The sequence below is a fragment of the Bufo gargarizans genome, chromosome 1 (genome assembly GCF_014858855.1).
Source record: "Bufo gargarizans isolate SCDJY-AF-19 chromosome 1, ASM1485885v1, whole genome shotgun sequence".
Classification (NCBI taxonomy): domain Eukaryota; kingdom Metazoa; phylum Chordata; class Amphibia; order Anura; family Bufonidae; genus Bufo; species Bufo gargarizans.
The window spans coordinates 541,449,191-541,463,674 of NC_058080.1; the positions used below are offsets into that span (position 1 = coordinate 541,449,191).

Sequence of the window (14,484 nt, forward strand, 5' to 3'; positions counted from 1 at the left end):
TAGTTAGGACTGAAAAACATAGGGAATTATTTACTAACAGCAATATGTTTATATTAGGCATATTTCTGGTGCAGATTGTGGTGCAAAGGTTCTTCCCCGCTTACGCCAGGTCTACAAAAGTGGGCGTGGGAAAAGGGCCGGTATGCCCGTCTGATTCAGCATTTTCTATGCCTGTTTTAGGTGTAGAAAATGGTCTAAATCTATGCCAGCAAGGGAGCTGGCATAGATTTAGAAGCGGCAGCGGACCTGCCAAAGTTATGTAGAGGCCGGTGCAGATCGATTAGTAAATCTGGGCCATTGTTCTCAGTGTCTCAATAAAAGTGATACTTCTTGATGTTGGTAGCACCCACCCTGTGAAATGAGACCTAGCTGCACATAACCATACTTTGTCCTTACTTGTTCCTTACATTTCTTAAGAAAAGATGAATGAAGCTCATGATTATAAACTTATTATAAACTGATTATAATCTTCAGCTGTAGGCAATGTTTCCTGTGTCCCTTAAAACTGACTTGTTGAGACAATTTCTGTCACAGATTCTAGGCTTTTGGGCAATCACGTGACTTGAAGCAAGGTTATGATATTTTAGCCATACCAGCACGTGGTACGGTTGTGTCCCTTTACTACAGTAGGTACCTGGAGGTAAACTACCTTGCTTTATAAGTCAAAAAGTGATGCAACCGAACACACTGTTCTTTGCATTACTCTCTGCAGCCTGCATTACCTCAGTGCTCTCCAGGAATGCATGTACGGATTAGAAGAAGCTCTGTGAAGTTGGTTTCATCATAATGAGTTGGCAGATGATGATGCCACTGGGCAGTTGAAAAAATCCTGGCTGACTAGGCGTGGATAACCTTCTAGTACCCGAACTTGTACAGGATCAAACTTCCAGTAATATCGCCCCCGCAGGAAGTAAGCAAAACCTACAAGCAAAAGATAGTAACGTTGAGCAAATATTTCTGAGTATTTTGCTAGAATGGATGTTTTTTTTCTTTTTCGATCAAATGATTATAGAATCGATAGAATACTCAAAATACTGGTTATTACTATGATTCAGCATCATTCGAGTTGGATTATGAGCGAAAATCTCTGCTAAAATCAATAATAAATTAGATCTGAATTTGATCATATACCAAACATTGAGGCAAGGAGGCTTATTGTCATAGGACATCTGTGAACAATGTTATGTTGCAGGACTGTTTTTAGTAACTACTTGCATTCCCCACGAAATAACACTTCTGGAGCATCTATTCTTATAACTCTATGTTGTGCCATTCCTTTATTATTCCTACTAGAAGCTATGAATGAATTGCTGACGTTTGTGATAAAGTCCAACCAGTTGGAGCATGTCCTTGCACAGTCTGAGACACTCCAATCAGTGCTGTCAGTGTCAGACTGTGGAGGGACACTGTCACGGACGGTGTACAGAAAACAAGACAAAGCAACATGCATATAAGACTCACTGGATCCAAAGCTAAGGAACCAAAAGGGAGACCCCTGCACAAGACCTGAGACTTTCCCTGGCTGCTCAGCCTATGCAAAGATCCCAGAGGTGGATGGTTGCATATCGGCTCCCTACACCAGACACGGAGGGAGTCAGGGTCACCTGGGATCCAGCAAACAGAAAATAACAGATAAATGTTCAGCACTTAACTTTGTAGCAGACTGCAAAACAGGACCAGCATGCACACACACTCCAGGAAGTAGTATAAGCCGCCCAGTGATGCATTATGGGGTGGAATTTAAAGGGATGCAATCAGTCCAACTACATGACAGCTGAGAGAGGCTAACGAGATGAGGAACTGAACATCACAACAAAGAAACTCAAGGAGGAGGTTCTGAAAGGCTTCTGTCAGAGCTTCTCAGCTGTCTGGTTGTGACAGTACCCCTCCCTCTACGAGTGGACTCCGGACACTCAGAGCCCACCTTCTCAGGATGGGACCTATGGAAAGCCCTGATAAGACGAGAGGCCTTAATGTCCGTCACTGGGACCGACATCCTCTCCTCAGGACCATAACCCTCCCAATGAACAAGGTACTGGAGAGAACCGCGGACAAGCCGAGAATCCACAATCCTAGAGACCTGAAATTCAAGATTCCCATCAACCATAATCGGAGGAGGAGGCAAAGGCGAGGGTACAATGGGTTGAACATAAGGTTTCAATAAGGACTTATGAAAAACATTATGGATCTTCCAAGTCTGAGGAAGATCAAGACGGTAGGCAACAGGATTGATGACAGACAGGATTTTGTAAGGCCCAATAAACCTAGGACCCAACTTCCAGGAGGGAACCTTCAATTTGATATTCTTGGTAGACAACCACACCAGATCGCCAACATTCAGGTCCGGACCAAGCACACGTCTCTTATCTGCCACACGCTTATATCTCTCACTCATGCTCTTTAGATTATCCTGAATCTTTTGCCAAATAGATGACAAAGACGAGGAGAATCTGTCCTCATCAGGTAAACCAGAAGACCCCTCTCCCGAGAAAGTCCCAAACTGCGGATGAAACCCATATGCACCAAAAAATGGTGACTTATCAGAGGACTCCTGACGACGGTTATTTAAAGCAAACTCAGCAAGGGACAAAAAAGAACACCAATCCTCCTGATTCTCCGCCACAAAACAGCGCAGATATGTCTCCAGATTCTGATTGACTCGCTCCGTCTGGCCATTCGACTGCGGGTGGAAAGCAGAAGAGAATGACAACCGAACCCCCAAGCGAGAACAGAAGGCCTTCCAGAATCTGGAAACAAACTGCGTGCCCCTATCAGAGACTATGTCTGAAGGAATACCATGCAATTTGACAATGTGATCAATAAATGCCTGCGCCAGCGTCTTAGCATTGGGCAAACCAGGAAAAGGGATGAAATGCACCATTTTGCTAAAACGGTCCACCACCACCAGAATCACAGTCTTCCCCGAGTAACGAGGCAGGTCCGTTATGAAGTCCATGGACAGATGTGTCCAAGGACGGGAAGGAATGGGTAAGGGAAGGAGAGGACCTGACGGCCGTGAATGAGGGACTTTGGCACGAGCGCAAGTCTCGCAGGCTGCCACAAAACCCTCTACCGACTTACGAAGCGCAGGCCACCAGAATCTCCGAGCGATGAGATCCAGTGTGGTTCTTCCCCCGGGTGCCCAGCAAGGACCGTATCGTGGTGTTCCTTAAAAATCTTGTGTCTTAAAGCGAGAGGCACAAACAACCTCCCAGGAGGACAAAGATCAGGAGCCTCTGACTGGGCTGCCTGCACCTCTGCCTCCAATTCAGAAAAAAGAGCAGAGACCACCACACCTTCGGCCAAAATGGGACGCGGGTCTTCAAAATTCCCGCCTCCCGGAAAACAACGTGACAGGGCATCTGCCTTCACATTCTTAACCCCAGGGCGGAACGTGACAACAAAATTAAATCTTGAAAAGAACAAAGACCATCTGGCCTGTCTCAGGTTCAGACGCTTGGCTGACTCCAAGTAGGCCAGATTTTTATGGTCAGTAAACACGGTAATAGGGTGTCTGGCTCCCTCTAGCCAATGGCGCCATTCCTCATAAGCCAACTTGATGGCCAACAATTCCCTATCTCCCACATCGTAATTTCTCTCTGCGGAGGAGAGTTTTTTCGAGAAAAAGGCACACGGTCGCCATTTGGCAGGAGAGGAACCCTGAGACAAGACCGCACCCACACCCACCTCAGAAGCATCAACCTCAACTATGAAGGGTAAAGAAATATCAGGTTGCACCAAGATGGGAGCGGAAGCAAAACTCTCCTTGATATTAGAAAAAGCCTTACGCGCCTCTACCGACCAAGAAGAAAAATCTACCCCCTTTCTGGTCAAATCAGTGAGTGGTTTAACAATAGAGGAATAATTCAAAATAAACTTCCTGTAATAATTGGCAAAGCCCAAAAAACGCATCAGCGCCTTCTGATTCTCAGGAAGCTCCCACTCAAGCACAGCGCGGACCTTCTCGGGGTCCATGCGAAAACCAGAAGCGGAGAGAAGAAACCCCAGAAATTGAATTTCTGGAACCGCAAACACACATTTTTCCAGTTTCGCATATAATTTATTCTCCCGCAGAATGAGCAAGACCTGACGTAAATGTTCCTTATGAGTTTTGAAATCAGGAGAAAAAATCAAAATGTCATCCAAATACACTAATACAAATTTTCCCATCAAATGATAAAAAATGCTGTTCACGAAATGCTGAAAAACGGCTGGGGCATTCATCAAACCAAAAGGCATAACCAAATTTTCAAAATGGCCCTCAGGGGTATTGAAAGCCGTCTTCCATTTGTCTCCTTCTCTGACCCTGACCAGGTTATATGCCCCTCTGAGATCTAATTTGGAAAATACTTTAGCCCCAACAACCTGGTTAAACAGGTCCGGGATCAGAGGAAGCGGATAAGGGTCACGAATAGTGATACTGTTCAGCTCCCTGAAATCCAGACAAGGTCTTAAAGAACCATCTTTTTTCTTAACAAAGAAAAAAACAGCGGCAACAGGTGACGTATGTGTCCTTTCCTCAGACTCTCAGAGATATAAGCACTAATAGCGATCCTTTCAGGTTGGGAAAGATTGTATAAACGAGATTTAGGCAGCTTGGCGCCTGGGATGAGATTAATAGGGCAATCGTACTCCCGGTGCGGGGGCAAATACTGAACTCCACTCTCAGAGAAGACATCCGAAAATTCAGAGAGAAAAGATGGTACAGTCTTAGTAGCAACCTCAGAAACAGATGTCGTGAGGCAATTCTCTCTGCAAAAGTCACTCCAACCATTTATTTGCCTCGCTTGCCAATCAATGGTGGGATTATGTTTAGTGAGCCAGGGTAGCCCCAACACTAGAGGAGTAGGCAAACCGCTAAGGACGAAACATGACACATCCTCAACATGAGCATCGCTCACAATTAAACGGATATTGTGAACTATGCCCTTTAATGATTTCTGAGAAAGTGGAGCGGAATCAATAGCAAAAACAGGAATATCCTTTCCCAAAGTGCACACCTGGAAACCATGAGTTATTGCAAATTGATTATCAATGAGATTGACCGCTGCTCCACTATCCACAAAAATCTCACAAAAAATGTTCTTGCTCTCTAGCGCCACTCTAGCAGGCAGGACAAAACGGGAACTACAAGCAAACGGAAAAGCTTCAATTTCCGCCTCAACCCTGCCAATAGTAACAGACGGAACATTTTTAAAAGATTTTTTCCTCTTTGTTTCTTTATTACTCCCAGAGAACTGCCTGAATCTCCTAGAGGGGCAGACATTTGCCAAATGATTTATACCTCCACAACAAAAACAAACCCTCCCATGCGGGCTGAATCTTCTATTGTCAGAAGCAATCAACCCCAGCTGCATGGGCTCCTGCTCAGAAGGGGCTGACAGCGACTGAGACCCCTGCACACAGAATGGGACCGCTGCAGTGTCCTGGGACTGAGTATGAAAGGAAGGAGAGATCTCTCCTCTCTCTCTAAGACGCCTGTCAATACGAACGGCCTGAGACATAGCAGAGTCCAAGGAAATAGGCCTTTCATGAAAGGAAAATGCATCTTTCAATCCCTCTGAAAGACCATGGCAAAATTGACTTCGGAGTGCAGCATCATTCCAACCAGTATCAGCTGCCCATCTCCGAAATTCTGAGCAGTATATCTCTGCGGATTGTTTACCCTGGCATAATAGACGTAGTCTAGACCCAGCCAGAGCAACACGATCCGGATCATCATATATCTGACCCAGGGCTAAAAAGAATTCATCCACTGAACGGAGAGGCCGTGCCACCTCCGGCAGCGAATAGGCCCAGGACTGAGCGTTACCCCTGAGCAGCGATATAATGATCCCCATCCTCCGTTCCTCATCACCAGAGGAATGGGGAAGAAGGCGAAAATGGAGTTTGCAAGCCTCTCTAAAACGCACAAAATTCTCACTACCCCCGGAGAACGTATCCGGGAGCGAGATCTTAGGCTCAGAACAAACTCCATGAACGCCTACTGAACCGGTCACTTGAAGCTGAGAAAAAGTCCTGCGGAGATCAGCTACCTCTAAGGAAAGACCCTGAAGGCGTTCAGCCAAAAGTGAAACCGATCCATGCTTGAGACGGTTTTGGCGGCTTATAATGTCACGGACGGTGTACAGAAAACAAGACAAAGCAACATGCATATAAGACTCACTGGATCCAAAGCTAAGGAACCAAAAGGGAGACCCCTGCACAAGACCTGAGACTTTCCCTGGCTGCTCAGCCTATGCAAAGATCCCAGAGGTGGATGGTTGCATATCCACGTACCTCGACTGTATAACCCCTGAACACCCTACAATAGTGAGGGGACACGACCACCGGCTCCCTACACCAGACACGGAGGGAGTCAGGGTCACCTGGGATCCAGCAAACAGAAAATAACAGATAAATGTTCAGTACTTAACTTTGTAGCAGACTGCAAAACAGGACCAGCATGCACACACACTCCAGGAAGTAGTATAAGCCGTCCAGTGATGCATTATGGGGTGGAATTTAAAGGGATGCAATCAGTCCAACTATATGACAGCTGAGAGAGGCTAACGAGATGAGGAACTGAACATCACAACAAAGAAACTCAAGGAGGAGGTTCTGAAAGGCTTCTGTCAGAGCTTCTCAGCTGTCTGGTTGTGACAGACACACTTCCAAGTGGTAATTCCCATCTGGACCTTTATTGCTAACTGTTAGTAATTAATTCATAACTTCTAGCAGGGATAATTAAGTAATTGTACAAAATAGTCAAAATACTAAAACAGACAGGTTAGGAGAGGTGACAGGTCCTCTTTAATGTAACGTCATTGAACACATCCATCAGCATTGTGAAATTGATGTTATACAGTGCTAATAAAACACAAATATATATATATCTGTCTTTACCAATTATATAATCACAACAGTCATCAGCTGTTTAGAGGTCTGAAGGAATCGTTCCTTTTCCGACAATCTGCTGCTCATTTAGTGGAGGTGAAGCGCTGCATTTACATGCAGTGATGACCTCCACAGTATGAGAATGGCGATGGCTACTGCAATCACTTGTCCTTATCCAGATGAAACATTTCTGGGCAGCAGAGTGCTGCTTAGACAGGATAATCCACTGCCCAGAAATGATAAGTGAGGTGTTCACATAAACTATTGTTTCACCCAATGAACGAATGTTTCCAGATGCGGCTCTTCCATTAGGCCACTTAGGTTGCCGCCTAAGGCCTCGCGCTGGTGGTGGTCTCGCTCTGGCTCCCTTCCGACACCGCCGCAAGTACAATCAGGGGCGTCGTTAGGAAAAAACATTCGGGGCTTGAGCCCCAGATGTTTGTCCAGTACTCTGAATGATATTCCCCACCCCCCTTGTACTTGTTCCGCTTCTTGCGGGCTGCGCGGTCATGAATTCAGTCACTTCGGAGCGCAATGTGAGGGCAAATTACATAATGTGAGGCAGTGTATGGGCAAATCACATAATGTGGGGCAGTGTTGGGGGCAAATTACATAATGTGGGGCAGTGTGGGGGGCAATTTACATAATGTGAGGCAGTGTGGGGGCAAATTACATAATGTGGGGCAATGTGGGGGCAAATTACATAATGTGGGGGCAAATTACATAATGTGGGGGCAAATTACATAATGTGGGGCAGTGTGGGGCAAATTACATAATGGGGCAGTATTACTAATGAGGGCATTCTAGAAGGGAATTACTATTGGTGGGACTATGAGGAGCACTATTACTTCGAGGGCACTATTATTTCTTCAGGATAGTATTTGTGGTATTGGGGCCAGGGCACAGTGAGCAGCAGGATAACACTGTGGGGACTCCAGGTTGGGGGATGATGATAGAAAAGTGAGGACACTAAGATGTCTGTGTGTCACACTCTGCAGAGACGAGGCGGCTGAGAAGTGTCCGGACCAAATGGAGAAGATGATGACAGAGAAGATCTACATCGGAGGAGACGTCACCCTGAGGCCCTGGATGTGCTGCTCTATAGCAAGTACAGCAAAATGCGGTGTGCTGGCGGAGGGTCGATTTAGAGAACTGGGCCATATTCATTGGGGCTTGGGCCCCGGATCTTGTGAGACTCTAGCAACGCCCCTGAGTACAATTATTGGCTTCCGCGGACGCCCGGCGGGTGGCCTAGGCGGACTAATGGAATGGAAGAGCTGCAGAGGGGCCCACTGCCGCTCTGAGACCCTCTCTGCCTCTTTAAGAAAGCAGTGGCTGCTTGGGCTCGGAGCGTGCCGCTGCACAGGCACGTCTTCTGAACGTTGCCATCTCTGCCCCCAGAGCGCTGCGCAGCCACGCAGGGGAGAATAAGAAGGAGCCAGGGCCCTCACCTAAGTCCGTGTCTGGCTGCCACCCACAGACAGAGACTGCTGCCCGACCAGTGAATATAAGCCCAAGGTACAAGATCACCCTGTACTATGTGCTGCAAGCATGCAGCTGCTTAACCCTGACTGTGACATCACTGTGTATACCCTGTACTGTGATGTCACTCACTCTGCATGTTAACCCTGTACTGTTAGTCACAGTACAGGGTTAATATGCACAGTGATGTCACATACAGTACAGCCAGGGTTAATGCAATGTGACATCACAGTACAGGGTTAATATGCACTGTGACATCTCAGTATTGCCAGGGTTAATGCAAAGTGTTAATATGCACTTTGAATATAAGCCCTGTACTGTGTTGTCACTGTGCATATTAACCTTTTACTGTGATGTCACTCCATATTAAAGGGGTACTCCGGGATAGGAAAATAAATCCCCTATCCAAAGTGTCTGATCAGGGGTCTGGCCGATGGGATCCCACACGATCTCCTGTATGGTACTCCGGATCTCCTTGTGCCCGGAGTGGTGGTCAACACTCCCCCTCTATGTATCTATGGGAGAGCCGCAGATACAGCACTTGTGTATCTCCGAGTCTTCCATAGAGGTACATGGAGGGGCTGTACGGGAGATCACGAGCATCCCAACGATCTTCGTAGGGGCCTCATGTTCGAGTTTCGCCTAAGGCCTCACAAAGTCTAGAGCCGCCTCTGAATGTTTCGCTTGTTCATCTCTAACTCTCTAACTTAAAAGAAGTCTAGTTTGTCACGTCATTTTCATCAGCATAAGTAACAACACTGCCCCACAGGAGATTGCACACACTTTCCATACATACAGCACCTGTGTGTACTTTGTGTCTTTATTCCATCTGCAGGAAAGGCACTTTTATTCTGCTGGAAAATATCTCCCAAGTACCCAAAGAAAACCAAACTGAGGAGGGGAGGGCTGCTTTAGCTGCTTATATCTTGGGATTGGTAGAAGCTTATATTATGACCTTGTTTGAAAGCTGACATTCTAAGCTTTCAAACAATACCAGCATCACAGCATTATATCCACTATATCAGAAGATATAGCTGTTAGAAATGGGTGAAAGCTCTTTTAACTTTCATTTTCAACTGGGCACTTGGGACACATTTTCCCCTTCTATACCACGTACGATAGTTCTAAAAAAAAGAAAAAAAATATGTGTGGTGTGTGTGGGTAAGAGGTTGGGACGGCAGGCCCATTTCATTGATCATTTTATGCGCCAGTTTTTGGCATAGAAAATTATCTAAATCTACGCCAGCAATGCTCGTTATCGACTATCTGCTGGTGTAAAGGCTATTACCCAATGAATGAGTGAAACTCTCGTTCATTGGGTAATGTGTTAGTTTGTGTAGGCACGTAAATCATCATTTTATGGCAGCAGATCGTGCTGTCTAAAAAGCCTCTATATGGTGATGAGCAATGGCATTAGTGGTCACTCCATACTGTGGAGGAGATTCTTGCATGTAAATGCAGCAGTCTCCTTCACTGACGAGCAGGCGCTTGCCAAGAAGGAACGCTTCTTTCCCAACAATCGCCTGCTGAATTGTCCCATATAGTAAGAGTCTTATAAGCTTCATGTGAATCCCTGTACTTGTGAGATAAAAGGTGGGGTTATTTTATGCTATGTTGATGTGCCAGGTCCTGGTTTTAAGATGGATTATCTATCCCAGTGCATAAGGCTGTAGACATTTTATTTAAAAAAATAACATCTTCTCACCATGTTCATCCTGGAAGGCAGCATCTATGCTTGTGGGCACCCCTCTCCAATCACTCATGCTCCTGGAATGTCTTTTTTCTATTCGTCGTGTGTCAGTATTAAATCGCCAGTATTCTGCTCCTCGAAATAAGTAGGTTTTCTTACTCTTGTTAGTGCCCCACAAAAACGCAGCTTGAACATTAGATACAGACAATCCAAGTTTGGATATCTGGAAAGGACCTGTGGCTTGTAACTTTCCATCAAATATCCAGTACTTTGAGCCTATGAAAGTAATAACAGAAATATTAAATTTGTAGTGAAATCTTTTACTTCCCACTTTGTCACTGTATGAACACTACATGATTTGCGAGGAATGTTATTGCAGGATACATTAAGATGCCAAAAACACTGCTAAGTTCTGACCTGAGGGATACTATAGAAGTATTAGTTTTACTTTGTTATACAAAAATATGCCTATCCATATGAACCTTATGCTCTCTGTGTCTGCTACCTGTCTGTCAATGCCCCTCTCTTGCATCTTTTGAAATATTGTGCCCTGGGGTCTGTAGCTTCATGGGGCAGTTGAGCTGGCAGAAGCTTGATTATCTGCTGTGCCTCAGGGTTAATAGGACAAGCTGCGGCTTCAGTGTGCAGACACATAACAAAGGCCTAAGAATGTGAGATGATCCGTGGACCTGCCCTAGCTTGCACCTACAGTCTAAATGCACACTGCTAGCTATAATAGGCTAACAAGCAGCTCTATGTATGGTAAGATCTGCATCTGCTCTTCGCGCTATTAAATCTAATTTTTCAATACAGCACTGTTTGGCATGTACGCAGCCAAAACGCATTCAATTACTTCATAGTGAGCTCTGTGTTCACTAGATTTATACATTACTGTTTTGTTATTTGGCTACATAAACTCATCTATCTAAATTTACTTTGTAAAATAATCATTTCTGTGGTTCCATAAGCCAAAGTATTTGTTAGACATGCATTTCTACCATCAGGTACTTTATTAGACATGCATTTCTACCATCAGGTACTTTATTAGACATGCATTTCTACCATCAGGTACTTTATTAGACATGCATTTCTACCATCAGATACTTTGTTAGACATGCATTTGTACCATCAGGTACTTTGTTAGGCCCTTTATTTCTACCATCAGGTACTTTGTTAGACCTTCACTTGTTCTATTAGATACTTTGTTAGACCTTCACTTGTACCATCAGATACTCTGTTAGACCTTAACCTGTACCATCAGAAACTTTGTTAGACCTTCACTTGTCCCATCAGATACTTTGTTAGACCTTCACTTGTCCCATCAGACACTTTGTTAGACCTTTACTTGTACCATCAGATACTTTGTTAGAGCTTTACTTGTACCATCAGATACTTTGTTAGACTTTCACTTGTACCATCAGATACTTTGTTAGACCTTCATTTGTACCATCAGATACTTTGTCGACCTAAGTTTTAAGCACAATGATTGCTGTTGATTGTATGGTCTCCCTCACACTATACTCTTTTGGTTCTGTTAAAACTGATCAGTACGTCACATGTCCATTTTATGGTCCGCAAAATACGGATGCTGTCCGTGTGCCATCTTCTTTTTTTGGGGGGCGGACCCATTGATTGAAATGGGTCCCTGGTCTGTATATTGTGGACATATGGATGCTGAAAGCACATGTATGAGCCATACGCTTTCCACATCCTAATGTACGTTCCGCAAAAAGATGGAACATGTCCTACACTTGGCTGCAAAATACAGACCACAAAGCTACTGAAGTCAATGGGTCTGCAAAAAATGCAGACACAAATAACTGATGGTGCGCTTTCAGTTGCAATTTGAAAAAAAAAAAAATCAATTGAAAGTAATATAAGGATCGGGTAAATTGATTGCAGACAATGGTATAATTTTATTTTATTTTTAGCAGTTTATTGAAGAAACATGACTGTCCTTCCACTGACACACTCCTTTTCCAAAAATTAAACCAATCACAGGTCACTTGCCTTGTTACCAGGTAAAAATGGTAAAGTGGATCATTATTATTTTTTTTTCTTCGAAAAAATGGATGGAAACTGAGTTTTTGGAAAGAATTGAATTTCTCCCCCAAAAATTTATTCTGTACCTGAAACAAACACATGATGTGAAAGAGGCCTAAGATATACTACGGTGATGTGACTGGCCCGGGAAAAGGCCTATGTGCTAATCGGCGTGGGTCCCAAGAGTCAGACCCTCGCTAATCTGATATTGATGACCCATCCTGAGGATAGGCCATCAATATCAAATTACTGGAGCACCTGTTTAATGAGACAACCCCTGTAAACTTGTTCCAAAGTTTAAGCCTCATGCAGACGTCCGTGGGACACGGTCCGTGAGATACCGGACTGGCATTGCACGAGCGCATGGCGTCATAGCAACCAATGACGCTGTGCGCTCCTGCAATGCCAGTCCGGTATCTCACGGACCGTGTTCCATGGAGGTCTGCATGAGGCTTTATTCTACTTCAATTAGTAAAAGAGGATTTACACCCCAAATTTTAATAAAAATAATATCGTCATTGTAGTTATACAACGAAACTTAATTTTGGTAGCCCAGCCCTGAGAACTCCGAGCCACTGCACACCTCCAACCTGTGGAAATCTGGGCAATGTAAGTTCCTTATGAGTATGTCTTTGGAGTGTGGGGGGAAACCAGAGTACCGTGAGGAATCGCACACAAACACTGGGAGAACATACAAACTCCATGCAGATGTTGTCCTTGGTTGCTGGCCACCGGGTCACTGTGCAGCCATTGGTGAAGAGCAATTAATTAAAAGGGTTGTGCAGTGAGTACATATTGATAACCTATGCTCAAGAAAGGTCATCAATACTTACTAGCTGCACAAACCCTTCAAGAGTAACACCAAATTTGTATGCACTTCCTTTTGCCACTGCATTAAAATGTCTGGCGCTCCTCAATATAGAAATGGCAGTATCTCTCTAAGAAAAACAGACACACTTACCAGAATTTGGGTATTACTCCAACTACTGATTTACCAAAACATGGATATTTTTACATTTTCCAGTCAAATGTTTATTCTTGGTCATTGCCCTGTGTAAAAGACTTTGGGGGTCATTTACAATTAGAAATACGCCTATATTTCTGGTGCAGACAGCGGTGCAAAAGTTGACTTTTCCCCGCTCAAGGCAGGTCTTAAAAATTGGGCAGAGAAGGGGACGGCCTGCAGGCCGTCTTGTTCATTATTTTCTACGCCCGTTTTATGCGTAGAAAATGGTCTAAATGTAAGACAGCTAGGAAACTCTCTTACATTTAGACCGGCGCTGGATATGCCATAGTTTTGTAGAGGTCTGTGCCTCTTCATAACTTCAGCAGATCCACCGCCGGCACAGGGGTTTATTAAAACCGGCGTCTAAAATGCCGGTCTTAATAAATGACCCCCTTCGTGATCAGCAACACTATCATCAATCAGCGTTATTGCGGGTAATTATCTGCCAATGTAAACTAACCCTAACCATGCGTAGAAATGAGAGATTAAAAAGAACAATGACACTATAAAATCTTTTCTAAGTGTTAAGCAAAAGTATTTTGCTGTATTTGTGAGAGGAGAGGCTGATTACACGGCTACTTACTTGCACCTGTGAGGCCAGGCTGGTTGGGTACTAGGCTATTTATAGGCTCCTGTAGGCCTAGGCTGATGACGATTCAGCTGATTTCACCCACCCACCCACGCCATCTTACAGTCACTTCATATAGGGGTGGCCCCCTTTAGGCTGCCCTACAGCAGCAGTTATGGCACAATTCTACTGCTTGTTGCAAGATAGGGTTAGATAGGTTAGGGACACCTTTCTGATAGCCGATCCGAACACAAATGAATTTTCTATATCACTACTAGTAGTTCCCCTAAAAGCTATTTACCGTGGAAGAACCAGATGTTCCCGACAGAATCTTCAAATGCAGCATCCACAGACTCAGGGATACCTTTCCAGTGTCGGGAAGCTAATGCTGGATACCCACTCTGAAGTTTTCCCCCTCTCAGACGCCAAACATATCCAGATCTAAAGAAGAACAGCTCTCCACGGATTGTGGATACAGCATCAAAATCTGTTGCACAGGCATCTGGCTAAAAAAAAAGTTAGATAAACTGATATCAATACAAGGCTATTAGTTCAACAAGCAAGGTGTGTATTAAACTGCACTTATATATCAGGGAACTACTAGGTATGATTCCTTAATATATTTCTACTATTGGAATAATTCCCTTTTAGTTAAAGGCAATGTAATTTCAACTATTGTTACAATAAGAATTTTATCACTTAGGGCCTTTGCACATGATTGTATGCCCTTCGAGATATACGGTCCATGAGCGGGCGAAATGTCCCGAAGCAGCACTGATCGTGCGCATGGGAGCACTCAGCATTATAGATTACAATGAT

The 14,484-nt window shown here is 44.5% G+C and overlaps 1 protein-coding gene across 1 annotated transcript in view; it reads right to left on the reverse strand.

The window, feature by feature from the left end:
• Positions 1-781: 781 nt before the first annotated feature.
• The window catches only part of MMP11 (matrix metallopeptidase 11), a 45,108-nt gene continuing 31,405 nt past the window's right edge, over positions 782-14,484 (reverse strand). Inside the window, exons 6-8 of the mRNA XM_044289772.1 lie at positions 13,967-14,171; positions 10,064-10,324; positions 782-921 (exon numbers count right to left, since the gene is read on the reverse strand). Coding sequence (XP_044145707.1) covers positions 782-921; positions 10,064-10,324; positions 13,967-14,171 — 606 coding nt within the window. The remainder of the gene's footprint in view (positions 922-10,063; positions 10,325-13,966; positions 14,172-14,484) is intronic.